Genomic DNA, 19077 nt, shown 5'->3' with positions numbered 1-19077 from the left:
TCGGGTTCTTTCACCCCAACACAAGAGGGGCTCTCTCAGAGCTTCCCGTGGTCGGAGGCCTATTCCGCCAGCAGGGCCGTGAGCAAGGCATTGCAGGGCTGCACCTTTACTTTTTATTACACATTCAACAGTGCAGTTTGTCGCTTCACGTGTGGCCTTTTGGTCCTCAAGGGCCAGTACGCGGAGAACGTTTTACATATATCTATTGTTTTTTACAAAAACATTAAAAAAAAGGACATCTAACGCCTCCGCCTCCCCTGGTTGAGACCACCGAAGTCAAGGCACAGCGTGGAAGAGTAGGCCAAGTACCCTCCGCAGAGGGGGCTCTCGAGAGCGCCCGCCGGTGGAGACCCATCGGCCAGCAGCGGCGTGAGCAAGGCAATTGCAGGGGCTGCACCTTCACCTGAACGTTTCATTACAACTCTTGACAGTGCCGTTTGTTGCTGACCGCTTGGCATATTGGGGGGGGGGCTCTCTCGGGCCTGCGCTTAGCAACAGCGAAATAAATAAAAAATCTAACTATGAACTTAATCTAAACTATGTTTATTTTACCAGGCAAGGCCCATTGAGCTACGTAGCTCTTTTTCCGAAGCGACCTGGCCACAAATGATAGCCCATCGAAGTGGCTTATCACGTGGAAATGTATAGCAGCCGAATACATTTAACGCGTGACGTTGATGCTAAATGTGGAGGGGAACAACCGGAGGTCCCGGACAAAAATCCACGCGACCACGGGGAAGAGAGAGAGACACACGCAATCTCCAAATATACAACAGGCAGTCAAGGGTCGGGATCGAACCCACGACCTCCTGTATACCGGGCGAGCTAGTTAACATCTCCGAGCCGCCGCGGCGCCCAAAGTACGTACCACCTCCCCCTCGTGGCCGCCGAAGTCGAGGCACAGCGTGGAGACGCCGTCGTCCGTGGAGCGGCGCAGGCGGTCGAACGGGTAGCTGAGCAGCACGGCCGGCGCGGCGCCCGCGGCCGCCCCGGGGCCCGGGTCCATGGCCAGGGTGAAGCCGCTCTCGTAGTGCACCGTCAGTCGGCAGTCGGTGCCCTTCCACACGCACGCTGCGCCCGGATGTGACGCAAGGACGGCGACAGTGACGCCGACGGCGACGAAAACGACGACAATGAAGACGACGACGATGACAACGGCGATGGACAATGACAATGACAATGAAGACGATGACGACGACAATGATGACAATGACGACAACGACGATGATGACAATGACGACGATGACGACGATTATGATGACAACGATGATAACAATAACAATGACGACGACGAAAATGGGGACGCACGAAGAGTTAATCGTGTACATTTTTTAAACACAAAGTGACGGGGCCGATTATAGCAAACTCTCGATTATTATTATTATTACATCATGGTTATTGAGCAAAAGGTGATCACGAATTCACTCCTGCTACTCACTCACTGGCGGTCAGTCACCTTTAGCGGCATGTTTTACCTGCAACACGAATAATCCGCCCACGGATAACAGAGAGTTGACCACCGTATTTTATTACGAGGGCCCTTGGGCAGCGCACGTCTCTAGAGAGGACGATGGCCGCTGGCCGAGACTAGCGACGGAAGAGCAGCCCAAGGAGTGGAACGCACCATGGAGTTAAGTTACATCAAGTGTTGCGTCTTGGGGAGACCTTCATCCAGCAGTGGACTGAGCTTAGCTGCTGCTGCTGCTGATGATGATATATGACCATTGTACAAGTCAGGGTTTCCCAAACTTTTACTCACCACGGTTCACCTGTCCAGGTTTACCACCCAAACTATCCCGTTCAAAGGCAACATTCGTTGTCACAAGCAGCGCACGCCCGACGATTGCTAAACGACAGCTCAGACATGATGTGGAGAGCACCGATTACAGTTCACAGCGCTCTCTGCATCACATGGGACGGACATGCAAGCGCACACGAACACACACTCACTCAAGATCGCTATCTTAATTTGAGTCGTCGTTCTCTACATCATAGGAGGCATACGTTTATACAAACGCACGCGCGCGCGAGAGATCTCCATCTTAATTTGAGCAACCTCCCCCCCTCTACATTGCGTGGAACACGCACGCACACCCAAGGTCTCCAAGCCGACTTTTAATCCGTCCTTCCGTACTTCATGTGGTGGACACACGCATAACGTCGATCTCAGATTGTAAATGTTGTAGCTTGGCTCTCCAACACGCCGGTGTGCTGTACTAGTAACGAATTTCCATGTTCCGTTTATGTGTAAACCCTTACTAGTTGGCTGTGTCGGTCGGGTGGTGGCGGGTTTAGCGACACATTGATATATTTACGCCAAACTAAAAAAAAACCCTCTATTCTCCGCATAGCCGTTTGGCAGTTCCGGTGACAGCCGGCACGGCACGCGAACTGGGTGGCGTGGCGAGCGACCGCGCGGGGCCCCCTTTGCCTCCCCAGTGCTGATGTTTTGCACACACCACACCGAGTACTCGTTTTAGGCTGAGGCGACCTAGGGGAGAGACCCAGCACCGGTTCGGATAATTGTCACACGGTATTGACCGCGAGCGGGAATTGAACTCGGGTCGCTGGGTTTCCAGCACTTCGGGACTAACCACTGCACCACCCCCGCTACCCCACACACGCGCACGTACGTACACACACAATCTCAAAATTGAATCGGCATTCTCGACTTTACATGGGGCACACACGCACACACACGCACACACACACACGCGAGATCTCTATCAATTTTTGTTGTAGATTTTCTCCGTCGCATGGGGCCACCGTTTAACAAATGCGCGCAGCGCAACGACTCCATTGCTACTTGAACGTAAACGACTGGTGATCGCGAAGGGGTGGGTCTGTGGTGAGCCACGAGGAATGGCGTTTCAGCGAAACTCGCTGGGATTGACGTAGCGCAACCGAGGTGGCGTGCGACGACACACCTTGCTCGTCACGAGAAAGGAAAACTAAACTAATTTTTAAAAAATATCGTCGACTTATACTGCGCGGCGGGGCAGCGGTGGCAGGGGCGCCGCGTCACTCGCTCGCTCCGTTCGTCCTCGCAGCAGCAGCGGCGGTTTTTTGGCCGGCCACCGAACAAAGACGGTCGCCGCTTCGCGCGCTTTCAGATGCGCTTCTGCGGACGTCTGCGAGAGATGAGGATGACTATTTACATAGAAAAAGTTGTTTTTGACCAGGTAAGAGCCCACTGAGCTATACAGCTCTTTTTCATAAGCGACCTGGCCAAGAAAATGATAGCAGCTCAACAAAGTGGCTCATCATTGCGTGGAAATTTAGAGCAGCCAAAAACTGTAAACGCGTGATGTTGTTTCTCAATGCGAAGGGACAAACCGGAGGACCCGTAGAAAAACCCACACGACCACGGGGAGAACACGCAAACTACAAAAGTTGCATGTGCGGAGAGAGTCAGAAATTGAACCCACGACTCCCTGCATACCGGGTGAGGTAGTTAACATCTCGCCGCCGGGGCGCGCCCCCTGTGAACTGGTAAAGATAAAAAGATCGCGACGAACGCGGCCGCCGCTCACCGACGGTGGCCTCGCGCATGAGCGCGGCGGCGCCGTGGCAGCCGTCGACGAGGAGGCGGCCCCAGTGCGCGAGGTCGCGCTGCGTCTCCACGCGCAGGACGTGCGTCACCACGCCGTGCGGGGTCCCCGAGCGCAGCACCAGGCACAGCTCGGCGCCAGGCTGCGTCGGAGCATCGCGGGGAATGCCGCCCTGCACCAGCCTGGGAGCGTACGCACGTACGGATTAATGTCGAAAAGAGTGGCGAGCCGTGTGACGCGTCACCGCGGGCAGCGCAGCACGCACCACCGTGGCACGGGCGCACAGGCAACGCAACGGACATCCTCGCGGCGGCAGCGGCCTTTTGTCGAGCTATCGAACGAAAGGCGGTGGTCACCGCATCGCGCGCTTTCAGGTGCGCTTCTGCGGCCGTCTGGAAAGCTCCACCGCTCCGATATTAGGAAGCCACTGCACGCACAATTAAATCGTAGCGAAATTTGGCTTAGGCCTGTTTTTTACTGACACTGCTTTAAAGTATAAATATGTATATATATATTCTTTGGGTCTTTCGGAAAAGCCACGTAGATAGAACAAATAATAAAAATAATAAAAATATGATATTGTTAGTTATTTATTTTTTCTATTTTTTATTTGTTCTATCTACGGTGGCTTTACCGAGAGACCCAAAGAATATGAATTCCTGCAGTCACGAATGCTTTAAGTCAAGATGTGTATATATAAAAGACATTGATTCGGGCAATGGCAGGAGTAATGATACTTGTCGTGGTAGTCATTGGGGTGCTTGTTGCGATAGTAGTACGAGTAGCGATGGTCCTGCTTATGACGTTTGTAACATCTTCTTGGTTCTTTCAGTAAAGTCACGTAGAAGGGAAATAATAAAATAAGAAAAAAAACATAATACAATTATTATTTTACTATGTTTTATTAAAAAAAAAATATTTTATTATTTCCCTTCTACGTGACTTTACCGAAAGAACCAAGAAGATGAATCCCTGCAGTCACGAAAGCTTTAAATCGACGTTTGCAACAATGATAGACGTGGTGGTAATGATCGTCTTGGTCGTGGCGGTAGTAATGACAGCGGTGGTCACGGTGGAGTTGGTCGTTGGCGGCGGTGGCGTTGGTAGCAATGAGAGTCGTGGCTGTGGCGGCATTGCCGGTGCTTACCGCGTGGCGAGCAGCGGGTAGGTGCGGTAGGGCGCCTGCCAGCCCTCGCGCGTCGTGGGCAACGCGTGGTACAGGAGCATGTCCGTGTCCGTCAGCGCCACCAGCGTCGGACGCCACGTCTGCCGCCCCGTCTCCCCCGTGATCTTGCGTGGGGAGTTTGGGGTCAGGGGTCGGGGGTCACGGGGTCAGGACAGGGCTCAGAGCACGTGGGGGGGTGTGACGTGTGTACGCTGAACTTATTTCGCACCGTGCGTAGCCGACCGTGCGAATCGGAGGTGCGGGGGAAGGGCAACAAACTAAACACAAAAAAGCGGGTTGTAAAGAAATGAGTTTGCGTCCGGTGCGAGGGCCTAGAAGGGTCGTTCGTGAGCCGCTGGAGCCGACACGAGCGCGACGATTCCCAGTTCGACCCGGAACAACGAACCAGCAACCCCGAGCTTCTCCTGGGTTCATGTCCCCGAGGGCCTGAGCGTCTATCTCTCCTCGTACACACATGCAGCCGTCTGCGCCAATCTCCGCTGCTAGATGACAGGCCTCCCCACGCCGGCCGCGCGGGTCTTGGGAGATTCGCATAACTTAATTCATACCGGGCACAAGTCTGGGGTGCAGTCTCGTTGAGACTAAACTAAAACTAAACTATTTTATATTTTACCAGGTAAAGCCCACCGAGCTTTATAGTTATTTTTCAGAAGCGACCTGGCTGCCACAAATGATAGCTCAACGAAGTGGCTTATCGCGTGGCAATATATAGCAGCCAAATACTCAAAACGCACGTCCATTTTATATGTGGAAGGAAAATCTGGAGGACCCGGAGAGCAAAAAACAACGTAACTACGGGCAGAGGGAACATGCAAATATATAGACGCCAGGCTCAAACCCACGACCTCCTGTATACCAGGCAAGGTAGTTAACATCTTGCCACCGTGGTGCCTTAGAATTCACAGAACATGGTAAACACACATCCACAGGAGAGACTGAACAACTAACAGAGCTGCACAGAGCTCGCTCACTCTGCCACCCCCACCACCCATGTGGTCCGGGCCTCCTGATATAATCTGTGTTTACATTCCCATGCGAGGAGGCTATACGGCTGCGGAGGCGGCGGCAAGCACCGGACATATTTCTGGAAGTGGGGGAACAATAACAAAAAACACGGGGGGAGTAGTGGAGGGAAAGACCCGCATGGCAGGAATAAAAAACCGCTAGCACAATGAGCAACAACGGATAGGAGGAGGAGGCGGCGGTGGTGGTGGTGTGTTATTTGCTTTAGGAAACTTGTAGTTCGTTTAAAAAATAACATTATTTTAGTGGACAACCCCTTTTGTAGGCCCACCACTTCGTTTGGAAGGCCGCCCGCCTCCCTTACTCCCCCCCCATACCGTGACGGTCATGGGGGTTTGTTTGACCGTACTTCACCGCACTGGTGAGTGAGTGCCACGGGTTGGTGAAGAAAAGGTAGGGGATGGGGGGAGGGGGGGAGTTCAGGACCAATTCAGAGCTCACTCGTCAACAAACGTCGGCCGTGGCCTGGGAACCGGGCTTAACTGACCAAAATAAATATTTATATAAAGGGTGGCTCAGATAGCAATCTAGAAACTTCCCATCAAAGCGAGGGCGGTCCTGAAATTGCAACCACCTTAAATAGGGGCCCATACATTAATGATCAAAAACCTTATCTGGAAGATAACCATATAACAAAAATATATACTTCTCACGTGCCAGGTGACCAATGGACTTGGGAGACAGGCCACAATACAATTTCAGCTCGAGCAGCGTCTATAACCGTGTGGCGGTGGCGGCTCCGCTGCACGTGGCTGCCTGCAATCCAGAACTGTGGTGGTAGCAGCGAGAGGTTGGTCAAAAACTCCCCTTTCCCGTGGGCGTCGAGGAGGTGACCGCACCCTCGCTCGCCCGGAGAAGGCGGCACAGCAAAGTGCGTGCTCTCATCCGTCCCGTCTGTACGGGATAGAGCGTTGCCCCCTCGCACGCGTGGGTTTTCTCCGCGCGTGGGGGTTTTCTCCGGTTGCTCCGGTGTTCCTCGGAAATGTGGAAATACCCCATTTAACGCTTTCGTGACTGCAGGGATTCATATTCTTGGTTCTTTCGGTAAAGTCACGTAGAAGAGAAATAATAAAATAAAAAAATAAAACATTATAAAATACAAAATAAAATTATAGTTTTATTTTATTTTTTTGATTATTTCCCTTCTACGTGACTTTACCGAAAGAACCAAAAATGTGGAAATACCCGTTAATTGGCCTGAAAACATTGTCATATATGGAGGACTGCAGAGCCTGGGCATTTGTTGGTCGCGGCGGCTCACAGCCCAGCTGTTGCCTTCCAGCTTGCCTTTTGTTCCCCAGCCATTGGGCATATACAGGGTGCTTCAAAAAAATGTTAACACGAAAACGTTGCCCCAAAAAGAAAAAACGCGTCTCGGGCCACAGCCAACCACGGCACACCGGCAAATGAACAAACCAACGTCCTCCTCCCCAATCACGTCTCGTCGTCCCCTTCCCTACCCCCTCTGACCTGCTCGGCGAGCCAGCCCAGGTTGCCGAGCGCTCGCGAGTGCAGCAGCCCGCCGTGGTGCAGGGGCCCCTCGTTGGCCTCGGCAACGGCCGCCGGCACCAGCGCCGCCGTGGCGGCCCGCAGCGCCGAGAACCAGGAGCTCGCCGACGCCGCGTCCCTCGCGCGGAGCACCAGGCAGCGCGACACGTCCGGAGAGTGAACCTCAATCAGTCTGCGTACACGGGGGGCGGTGGGGGGCAGGAGGGCAGCACAACATCTTCAATCAGCTTGCTGGGGGGGGGGGGGGGGGGCAGCACAACACATCCGGCGGCGAATGAACTTCGATCGATGATTATCCACAGGGGTTTTTGAAGGCTTCAGAATCAATACGAATCCACGCCAGTGTTGGTGTCGTGGTCATCGCGCGATGCACTGGCCCGGTGTCTATCTCTCGGCGTGGCGGTTGAAAGCAGTGGGGCGAGTTTTCCTAAAATCTCAGGTCGATGGGCAGGTTGGGGGTGTGGTGGGGGATGAAGTCTGTGGGTTCAGGTAAAATTTGTATTAGTTTAACCTCGTGGGAATTCACCAGATCTCATTGCCAAAGTGACCCCGGGTCGCCGAAATGACAAAAGCGATGAAATAAAATGAAGGTGAGCAATGAGGCAAATAAGAATTCGGAGCTACATTAGAAAAAAAAACAACCGAACGCCACCTTACACCCGCCACCACTCCTGGCCATTGCGGGAGAGTAAACCCAAAGATCACTTGACGAAGGAGCTACTTCGAGCTCCCTCTTGTGCAGGCCTTTCCACCAGCAGTGGAGTGAGGAAGCTGCACGTTTTGACTCTCTACCCCTATGGCCCCAGGCAGCCTCTTGTCACGTGAATGTGGTAGGTGAGGTTTGGGGGGGTAGGGCGAGGGGTCACTGGAAGCGATTGCGGCGAGCGTCCCAGCAGGGTATTCGAGCGTCAGAGAAACGAAGCCCTCAACGACGTCGGTGTACGACCCCGCGCGTGCGCCGGCATGACAACGCGACACGTGCAGCTGACAACACAACAATGGCCAACATCGCCACCGTCGTCATCGCCGCCGTCAGCGGCACACCCCCCCCGGTGACGTACCGACATCGGCGTGTGAATGGCCCGGGTCCCGTCGACGCGTTCGAACGTTCGCACCGTCGCCGTCAAACGCAACCCCCCCCCCCCCCCACCGTGGACATTCGACCGCTGTGGCCAGTGCCGGATTAAGCTAGTGCGGGGCCTGTAGCATATGTTATAAAAAGGCCCTAAGTAAAAAAAAAACACGTGAATATTCAAACACAGATTTTTTACTTGCGTAGTAAAGTAATTGTATTTTTTCAAATGCAATACAGCCAGATAATACGACAAATCTCTAACCTTAAACACCCAGTCGTTCATAAAAGTTGAAGGCAGTATAGTACTATAGTAATAGAGCAAGTGCAGAACCACTGAACCGGAATAGCTTGAAAGCATTTAGCGCGGGGCCCTTGAAAGTGTGGGGCCCGTAGCTGCTACACATGTAGCTACAACACATGTAGCTACAACACATGTAGCTACTACACATGTAGCTACTACATATGTAGCTACTTTTGCTACTAGGATAATCCAGCACTGGCCATGGCCTCCTTGTAGGTTTTGTGCAGCGGCAGTCCGGAGTGCTATTCCAGGGAGGTGTTTCGGCCCCACGCAACGTCCATATCGACCTCGTTTTGTGCCCCGTCAAACTGCGTCTATGCACCCGACATTTATGAACCAATTCTCGGGATTGTGCGAACGCACGGCACGATAAAATAGGATTTCACCTTGTGGACAGGTGTACCTTGTAATCTAGTGGCAGTGCCTTACACTGATAATCCCATCTTCCAAGTCAGCTTAGCAGGGTTCGAATGTGAAGCCCTAGCAATGTCTATCTGTGCGTGTTGAGCCCCTCCTATCAATCCACTGCTGGATGAGGGCCTCCTCGTGCGGGGCACGGGGGCTAATTTGGCCGTACTTTTCCACGCTGGTCAGTGCGCGTAAGCGAGCATATCCATGAGGAGCACAGAAGCAGTGTCCAACAACGGATGTTGCCGCTCCGCCCTCGACCTCCTCCAACACAACCCGCGTCACGAGGGAAGGTCGCCAGGCCAAGCGCAATCCAGGCTCGAACCTGCTGAGCTTCCGAGATGCGACAATGGTCGGGCGCATGCCGGACGATTTGTCGGCAAAGGGAACCGGTGATTGTACGCGACGCATATTTCATCTGGGGCTCGCTCAGCTGCCACACATAAACGAGAACTGCCGCTACACCCCCCTTCATTCACACTGTCATCATTTCCTTTTTCTTTCTCCTCCCGACCGGCATTCTTTTCTTTCCAATCAAAGGGCTTTCATTAGTGGTTGGCTCCGATTCACCGCTGCCTCCCCCTCCCACTTTGCTCTTCAGTATCCGAACGCTAATAATATCCCCCGGGCGGGCGGGCGAGCGACGCGTCACGCTTTGTAGTGTGCCATCTCAACCGCGTGCGCGCGAGTGCGTGCGTGCGCGCACGTGGGTACGCGTGGGTGCGCTTGCGCATGCGTGGGTGTTCACGCGTGTGCGTGAGTGCATGTGCGCACGTGTGGGTATGCACACGTGCGAGTGCGCGTGTGCGTGTGTGCGTGTGCGCACGTGCAGCAGTTGGCGCGCCGTACTACGAACCCAGGCCAGCCGAGTTCAATTCCCGCTCACGACCGATAACGATGGCAAATACGTGAACCGGTCTTGAGACTATCCCCCTAGCTCAACTCGGCCTTAATTAGGCACCCAGTGTGTTGTGTAGACATCAGCAATGGGAAGATAAAGGCGGCCGGGAGTGGTGTTGGCCACCTACCCCTTCGTACGCTGTTCTGACCTCACAGCACTTGCCCCAACAGTCTGTGTAAGCCACACGGGGGATCTTTGTCTTTGTTACGTGTGTATAGGTGCGTGCAGCCTCAAAGGCCATGCCACCCACTTGCGCTGCTGTGCCGCCCTTAAGAGGCGCTTCAAGGAGTGTAAAAGGCTGATTGATGTTATTTATTTACTAAACAATCCATAACATCACCAGGTCAGTGTGTGCCACTGTCGAGAATGGAAATCCGGTACGATTCCAAGCAAGCGCCGACCGAAGAAGCTGACAATGAAGCCTGCGACGCCGGGCTCAAGATGAATGAGCGCCACGGTGGCTAGGAGATGTTAACTACCTCGCCTGGTATACAGGAGGTCGTGGGTTCGATCCCGACCCTGACGCCTGTGAGCTTACGTGTCTCTCTCCCCGCGGTCGCGTAGATTTTTCTCCGGATCCTCCGGTTTTTCCCTCCACATTTCGAATCAACGTTACCTGTTTAGAGTACTTGGCCGCTGTACATTTCCGCACGATGATAAGCCATCTCGTTGAGCTATCATTTCGCCAGGTCGCGCCTGAAACAAAGAATCGTGGCGCAGTGGGGCCTTACCTGGAATAATACAATTGTTTCGTTTTCAGTTTAGATTAGAACCGAGGTCTGTGGGTTCAGGGGGCAGCACATGGACCGCTCCACTCTCACAAGGTAGCGTTTATTTTATCGACCCTGGATGGTGATATTCAGAGACGCCAAATAAAACCTGTATTATGGAGTCGTTGCGCTTCCGAAAAACGGGGACTCTAACTTGCGGCCTTGCCATCACGAGCCGCGAGCTCTAATCCGCTGTGGCAGCGAGCTCGATAAGAGTATCACACAGCCCCACGCAAACAGAGGAAGCAGTGTATATTAAATAAATAAATATTCTGCTTCTGACTTGACTTTGCTTTGAAGGGAATGCACTCGGTCGCAAACGACACCGTGAGGCACAAAGACCGATCGCCCCACTGCCCACAATTCAAATAATTGCCGTGACTTGGGGAGTCAAGATTCAATTCACGAATGGATTACTCTTTGACAACATTTGTTCCGTCTCCGCTCGTGTGACCTCTGAACGTTCTCTGAACGAATGTAAGAATTTCTTGACGCAATTATTTCAGGCCCCTCCCCTCCCCTCCCCCGCCAAGCATTGTGTACGACCACGGCCCTCCGACGCTTCGTCAGGTCGTGCCGCGCGTCGCTCGTCGCCAAGCGCGGGCGCGAGACCTTAACCACCTCGCCTGGTATACAGGAGGTCGTGGGTTCGATCCAGACCTTTAACGCCTGCTTCTGTGTATTTGGAGGTTTGCGTGTTCTCTCACCCCATGGTCGCGTGGATTTGTCTCCGGGTCTTCTCCGGTTCGAGAGTACTTTGAGGCTACTATACATTTCCACGTGACAAGCCACTTCGTTGGGCTATCATCTGTGGTAGTCAAGTCGCTTCTGAAAAAGAGCTAAATTGCCCAGTGGAGCCTTACCCGGTAAGATAAAAATAGTTTAGTTTAGATGTCCGACGTTTTGCTCCGTGTGCCAGGGAAGAAGCAACCCCCCCCACTCCCCCGAAATAAAAATCTCCCACCCGCCCCCCCCCCCCCCCCCGCCCGCCCGACCATCGACGACTCCGCGAGCGAAACACAACGCCGCGTGCCTCCGCCTCACCTGTTCTCCAGGTCGGACATGCTGAGGTTGCGCGCGACGTAGCACATGCGCAGCGCGATGACGCGCCGCTCCCCGCCGTTGTGGCGCTGGCCCCCAAGCGAGCCCGGCGAGCCCGGTGAGCCCGGCGGCGTTCCCGGCGTCGTGCCGTGGCGGAGGTCGACGCGCGCTTGCCGGGGCGACGGTACATCGCCGTCGGCCCAGTCCACGTCGGAGAGCGGCGACGCCTTGTGGAAGAAGGCGGAGAACTCGCGCATGTACTGGACTGCAGCCGCGCACGCGGGGGGGGGGGGGACGGAGAGGTGGAGGGGACGGGGGGGGGGTCAGCAGGGTCAGCATCGGGGGTATAAATACGGTCACCGCGCATCGCGCGCTGTCAGATGCGCTTCTGCGGTCATCTGACGGACATGGTGGGATCTTGCAGTGCCCGTCACGAGGCGCACTGCAAGATGCGACCAAGTCCGTCCAGTGCTCGCCGAGCTGCACTGGCTTCCGCTTGCCGAACGGACACGTTATCAGGTCGCACTCGTTACACACAAAGTGCTTGCCACAAATGAACCACGACACCTCGCTGATCTCGTCAAGGAGCGTAAACCATCACGCAAACTTCTCATCATCATCGCAGCGGCTATCTGGCTAACCATCGAACAAAGACGGTCATCGCATCGTGCGCTTTCAGATGCGCTTCTGCGGCCGTCTGGAATGCTCTTCCTTCCGATATCATGAAGCCGCTGGAGCTGTGCACTTTTAAATCATCTCGCTTGAAAACGAATTTCTTTAGAGCTGCTTTTTGTGTTCAGCTTGCTTTCCTCCCGCCGCACCCCCGATTAGCACGGTTGGCTACATGCATACGTAAAGATAGTGGCGATGATGATGATGGCTTGGGTAAGTTATCGCGTGGGATGGACATCGCCCTGTCACAAGTGCACAGCAGGCCCGTGTCTTCTGTGCCAATGACACGCGTTCACTCGATGGGCTCTCACCTGGCTCAAACGTACCATACCTACCAACTTACACTGCTCGCCTGTCTACATACACAGGTGCTTGCTTGCCTGCCTCCCCCACAACATGCATCATTAGCAGGATCATGAAACGATGAGCATTTTAAAATCACGACTCTTGAGGTCGCCTAATTTGTGGCACTGCAGGATCACTCGCGCTGTTATCATCCCAGCAGCAGAGCCTTCCCGCTCATCCAAGACCCTTGCCCCATGTTTTTCGCGGGGACACGGTCCCTGTGAAATGCTGCCAAGCACCCTGCAGAGCCTACGTTTCCCAGCGTCACGTTATTCCTTTGAAGAGACGCGGTTTCCTCTAAGCCCGTTTAATCAACCACAAATAATATCCGTCCATTGAAATCACGGAGTTCCATTGTATGTTCTGCCTCCGCTATCAACGAGGTTCTCCCCCCCCCGCCCCCGGTTTTCCACTCGGCCCTAACTGCACAAACCGCAAAGGGCTTTTTTCCCTTCTGTATCCCAGCTCTGTAATCGATCGTGGGGCCTTGCCCACCTTCTGTCAATGTGTCAGTGTCGTAGTCTTTCAAAAAGGATTTTTGAAAAGTGAGTTACGGATATTGTATTTGACGTTAGTGGTCAGCGTGGAGGAGTAGGCCAAATACCCTCGTAGATGGACTCTCCAGAGCTCCCTCGAGCAGAGGCGTTTCTGCCAGCAGCGGCAAGAGCGAGCAACGGCGGGCTGCACATTTGCTTTCATCTTCACCATTCAAAGCATTCAAGAAAGAAAGTTCCGTAGGCTTAGGTTTTCAAAAATTGACTACTATATTTTACCCAAGAAAGTCTGTGTGTAACGCGCGTGACGTCACTCCACGTTGTCCAGCCCCCCTCATTAATAAATCGTGAACAGGTGACGTCCCCCAAATGGACACCCCACCTTCATTAATAATAATTAGCGGGTGACGTCACTCCACATGGGGGGGGGGGCGAGGCGCCTGCTCCCCCCTCTTCAACATCAACTTACAACCCTCACGACAAAGGCCGAACCCTCACGTCACGCGATCTCCGTAACGCTGTTGAGACATAGAAGTAAAGAGGACGTCATGATGAACAAGGGATTATAACCATTAAATTAAATAAGTCTGTGTCAACACGGCCATACAAATTGCACACGAATGGATGCAATGTATCACGTCGCGGTCTGCTTTTCGATTGCAAGTTTCAGATTGACTGCAAAACACCCGTCCTTGGACGGGCAAAAGGCTAGTTATATAAATACACCTTTGACCAACCATTTTGGGGAGATCTCAAATAGAAAATGCTGGAATTTTTTTTATCCGAAGCCACATTTGTACTTATCACCCTTCACAAACTTCCAGACGGCAAATTTTGTTGGCCTTGGTTCAGAAATGAAAAAGTTAAAAGTAAAAAAGGAATCCTTCGACGTTTGGGAGGTCAAAAGCTACTTTAGATTAGTGGGGTTTTTCTACTTATTTTTTAAATGTTCAATCCGTAGACACCCATTGAACATCAGAATTTATATCAGCCACTCATGACCAATGCACAATGTTTTTTTTTTATAAATCAAAAATAAATTCCAGCCATTCTCCATCCACTGCTCGATGAAGGCCTCCCTACGCCATGTCAGTCACTGCTGTTTCTTTTCGCCATACTTCACCGCACTGGTCAGTGCGAATATATACACACGAAACAGTTCAATATATGGGAAGCAGCAATGGTAAGCAGCCTTCTTCATCATCACCTATGAGCCAGTTATCTGGAATCCAATCGGAACCAAGCTCTAATACATAAACGGGATTAAGCCCTTGGTGTCAGCTTAGGGTGACTGAAGCTCAGGTTTTCTCATCCAGTAGGTGTCAAAGAGAGAGGGAACTCTGCACAAAGAGGGCAGCAGTGGCCATTGCAGCGACGTCGTGTGCCGCCCCCCCCGTGAACATCGGACCCCCTCCCTCCCCCCCGAGGCCGCCAATTCTGCGGCTGTGCCGTGAACGTGCAGCCCGATGTACACCAACCCACTAATGGCCTCCGCAGATCGGTTAAAACGCCGGACATCCGACGCAGCGGACCGCGCTCCCTTCAGCAAGGGGTTACGCGGAACGAAAATTAAATGGGCTTAGCCGCCGCCTCCTGCACGGCCAAACGACGGGCACACGGGAGTGGTGACGAGCCCATGTCCCCGGGCGAGCCCGATCTCGTCAGACCTCGGAAGCCGAGCAGGATTTTTGGAGCCTCAATATTTTGGTGTGCAACGATACAATTTTGTTTAGTTTTAACATGTATACATATATATGTGTGTATACATGTATGCATATATATGTGTATACATGTATACATATATATGTGTGTATACATGTATACATATATATGTGTGTATACACACGTGCGATGATGCACACATCGTGAGCTTTCATGCAACAGTGCCGCCCTGCCGAAGCTTGCACATGCCACTCCACAACGAGGTCGAGGGAGATTAATCGATGGAATCTGTCGGGTCCTCCCACTCCTCCTCCTCCTTCGCAGCACCAGCAGCATCAGCGGCTCATCTTGGCGACGGCGCCAGTCGCTCATCCGGTAAGCTCCGCACGTGACCTCCGCGCCGAAGACAGTCGCAGCGCTTGCCCGTAAATCCGAATGAACAAAAGCAGGAGCACCCGCCGGCCAGCGGACTGCCACCGGGACACCGTTATCTACCCTCCGACGGCTGGCCATCAAACAAAGACGGTCGATGCATCGCGCGCGCACGTTCAAATGCACTTCTGCGGCCGTCTGGAACGCTCTTGCCTTCCGATATTAGGAAGCCACTGGAGCTGTGCACTTTTAAATCGTCTAGATTGACTAATTTCTTTAACATCCCTTTTTGTGCGTTAAGTTTGGAGCCATTCTCCCTGGAACTCCGATTAGCACAGTTGGCTACGTACGGTGCGAAAGAAGCTCAACAGACATACGTACGTACATAAAAAAAAAACACTCCTTCAGAGCGTCTCCGCAGCTTGTCCGGTTTCCTCCATCCCGTCCGCCTTGCTGGCGAGTGCGACCTTTGCCGAGCCTTATTTCTGGATCGCGCAAAACTTGAACGAGGCGGAAAAGGTCAGGCGCTGCCCGCATGAATAATCCAGGAGGCTTTTTGCCGACCCTCGCGGCCAAAACCAACTACGGTCCCTTATGTTCCGTCTTCTCAGCCAAACGTGGTTGGCAGTTCACATTTCCTTTTTCCACGTGACTTCCACTCTTTGCTTCTTCCCTCTTCGCATCCAACGTCCCCCCACGTCACTTTCCGCCTTTCGTTCGCTCTTCTGCCCTGCAACCGTCATCACCATCTGCCAAGCCAGAAAGATAGCTGGATGCTCTGTGAATTATCGTCTTACGGGGGCGTCACAGTGGCGAGATGTTAACTACCTTGCCTGGTATGCAGGAGGTCGTGGGCTCACCCCCCCCCCCCCCCTTTAAAGTTTGAACGCAAGGACGAGGTCCGAGCAACACGCACGCGTAAACGCCGCCACGTAAGCGCCCGCGGCTTTGTTTGCCGTAGCGCCGGCGTTGCGTTTTCCCCAGCTCCTCGGGAATTGCCCGGTTCCAACGAGAGACCGACCGAGGACTAAGGGGGAGGGGTGGGGGGGGGCGCCGTTTGCTCATCTGCGCAAATAACCGCGACACCGTCGTCACCACTCCGCCACATCCCCCCCCCCTGGTGTCGCCAACCCCCCCCACGGACACTATCAACCGCCAGGGACCCCCTCCGCCAAAACCCCCCTCGGCAAGGGCCCCCCTCCATCACCATGCTCTGAACCGACTCCTCCACATGGGGGTGGGGGGGCTAACCGAGTGGTTTGGGGTGAAGGGGCACGAGTCCCCGCCCCCCCGCCCCGTCCACCCCCCACCCCTGCAAACATGCTTTGACAGGCGAAATAATTTTTGAGCTCTTTCACAATTGCAAAACCAAATGTCTAAGTGACTTACACATTTTATTTTGCATCACCATTCCGTCACGGAATGGCAGTTTTCAGCCGAAATAAACAGACTTGGGAAAACGTATCCCCGATCTGATAGCAAAACCATTTCTGACCCCTCCAAAGATATTTTTTTATTTCTTCGGCTTCGCCACTGGCCACTGCCCCCGCATGCGCCCCCCCCTCCCACACCACCCACCCTCCCGCCCATCCCATCCCTCAGCGGCACCATCACCGCCCACAGTGCGCCCCCCCCCCCACTTTCCAAAGCCATTGCCGCGCATCAATCTCACTCGGCGCCCTCCGTTTCAATTACAGCGCTGACTTGTGAGTCTTCGAGTCTCGGCGCTGCACGCAAACTCAGCCTCGGTTACCACGGTGCTGTCCACGGTGGGGAGAGAGGCATGGTGTGGGAAGTGAGGGGGGGGGCAGGCGGGAGGGGAGGGGGGCTGCTGCAGAAAGCCAGGGCGCTGGAGCTAAGTGACCACGTAATCGATATCCGTGCGATATCTCACCACAGCATCAAATTTTTGGGTCCTTTTAGGCGAACGGCCTTTTGGGGTTGGCTTTTTTTTTGACGAACGCTCGCAAGACGGTTCGCCACGCCGGCAGCGGATTTGCAATGCCAGCGATCGAAATAAGCGCGGTAGCAAAACAAACAGGCGATTTATAAGGCGTGCTGACCGAAGGCCTCGTTGAATCTCAGGACTCGTGTTCATGGAGAGACCGGCTTTGCAACTTTCGGACAACCGTTTTCCATGTTTTTGGTATACACGTCTCCTTTGCACCTACATCAACAGGCACTGCCCCCCCCCCCCCCGTTCTTGTCAACCCGCATTGTACTCTACTTCTAAGCTCCCACGTCTACATTCCCCGCTTTCACCAAACCCGCACTCATCCCGCGATGAAACTTGACAAAGAAGGCCGCCCATGTACATTTACGAACTGTAAACAATTTTTTTATTTTAACAGGTAAGACCCCACTGAGCTATGTAGCTCTTTTTTAGAAGCGACCTGGCCACCAATGATAGCTCAACGAAGTGGCTTATCACTTGGAAATGTATAGCAGTCGCAATTTAGAATCAACATCACACTAAACGTGTGATGTTCATTCTAAATTTGAAGGCAAAAACGACCCAAAGAAAAATCCACGCGACCACGGGGAGAGACACGCAACCTCTAATTATACAGCAGGCGTCAGGGTCGTGATCGAACCCACGACCTCCTGTATGCCAAACGAGGCAGTAACATCTCGCCACCGCGGCGCCTTACATGTCCAAGGCGGCGATAATTGCGAACGCGGCGAAGTCATTTCAATTAACTGATCGATCTGCATCGTTCGCACGCACGCCTAGGTGGCCGATGGCTCGCGAACGCCGAGGGAGAGCCGTTCACGCGACGGGACCCTGGCTCCCAGACGCACGTACGAACGCACCCTCACGCACGCACGCACGCAGCCCATGCACTACGACACCCCACGCACTCACGCACCCCACGCACTGCACGCACTCACGCACTCACGCACCCCACGCATGGACACATCCCACGCATGCACCACACACATGGGCTGCCACCGCCATCCGAGATGAATTTGAATTCGGTTTTTTCATCCTTTCCACCCCTCCCCACCGCCGAGTAAGTTAATCCGCAGTGCTGGGTGCTAGATAAGTGTGTGTAGAATTGCAAGGCTTGGAGGGGAGGGGGAAATGATGGAATTACCCCGATGGTGTACAAAAAGCTCCACCTCCCTCCCCCCTCCAGGTGTCCCCATTCTCTCAGCTGTCAGAGCGTACAACAACCCAAGGACTTCCCAGTAGGAGCGGGGGGGGGCCGGGACTGTCCGCGAGCGCCGATCAAATACGACGCGGGGCGGAACGAAGCGGCCGGACGGCGCGGAGGTCACAACGCCGAGATGCGGGGTACGAATTCAAGACGGTCGCCCGTGACTCCACTGGGTTCTCGAATGCAGCGAGCTCTCGGGTTGCAGGGAGCGGATGTTCATTGCCGCCTGTTTGGATCCACATTTAATTCGGATCGACATCACAGCAGCATTTGTTGCTGTAACCTTCTGACCAGTTCCGAGTGGACATCCATGATAAAAGATGTTGATTCTGAATCACGACGAGTTCCATCTCCGAGAGTTGTTTATCGGTTAACGGCGACGCGGTGAACGTCACTCGGAGCGGTCGGGGAACGTGCCGTCCTCTGCGGACCAGACGTCACTGGAAGGGGCAAACCTCAGGAGGTGGCCCTGCGACGTTCGCTTCCGTGGGCCGCTCTGCCACGTGTAGGACCGCACCGCTCTGCGAGAGATCCGAACGGGTGCGTAGGTCTCGAACGAGGAGGTGACACCCCCAAGGCACAACTCCAGGCAAGAGGGGCTCGTGG

The 19077-nt window shown here is 53.8% G+C and overlaps 1 protein-coding gene across 1 annotated transcript in view; it reads right to left on the bottom strand.

Annotated features, from left to right (window-relative positions):
* LOC144723262 (beta-1-syntrophin-like) overlaps positions 1–19077 on the bottom strand; it is a 47261-nt gene that overhangs the window by 7396 nt on the left and 20788 nt on the right. Inside the window, exons 2-6 of the mRNA XM_078601853.1 lie at positions 11769–12030; positions 7231–7441; positions 4699–4841; positions 3534–3733; positions 869–1071 (exon numbers count right to left, since the gene is read on the bottom strand). Of these exons, the coding sequence (XP_078457979.1) occupies positions 869–1071; positions 3534–3733; positions 4699–4841; positions 7231–7441; positions 11769–12030 (1019 nt within the window). The remainder of the gene's footprint in view (positions 1–868; positions 1072–3533; positions 3734–4698; positions 4842–7230; positions 7442–11768; positions 12031–19077) is intronic.

This window comes from Lampetra planeri, chromosome 17, assembly GCF_965212315.1.
Source record: "Lampetra planeri chromosome 17, kcLamPlan1.2.h2, whole genome shotgun sequence".
In the NCBI taxonomy this organism is placed as follows: domain Eukaryota; kingdom Metazoa; phylum Chordata; class Hyperoartia; order Petromyzontiformes; family Petromyzontidae; genus Lampetra; species Lampetra planeri.
The sequence above is the reverse complement of the archived record's forward strand: the minus strand, read 5'-3'. Positions and strand labels throughout refer to the sequence as shown.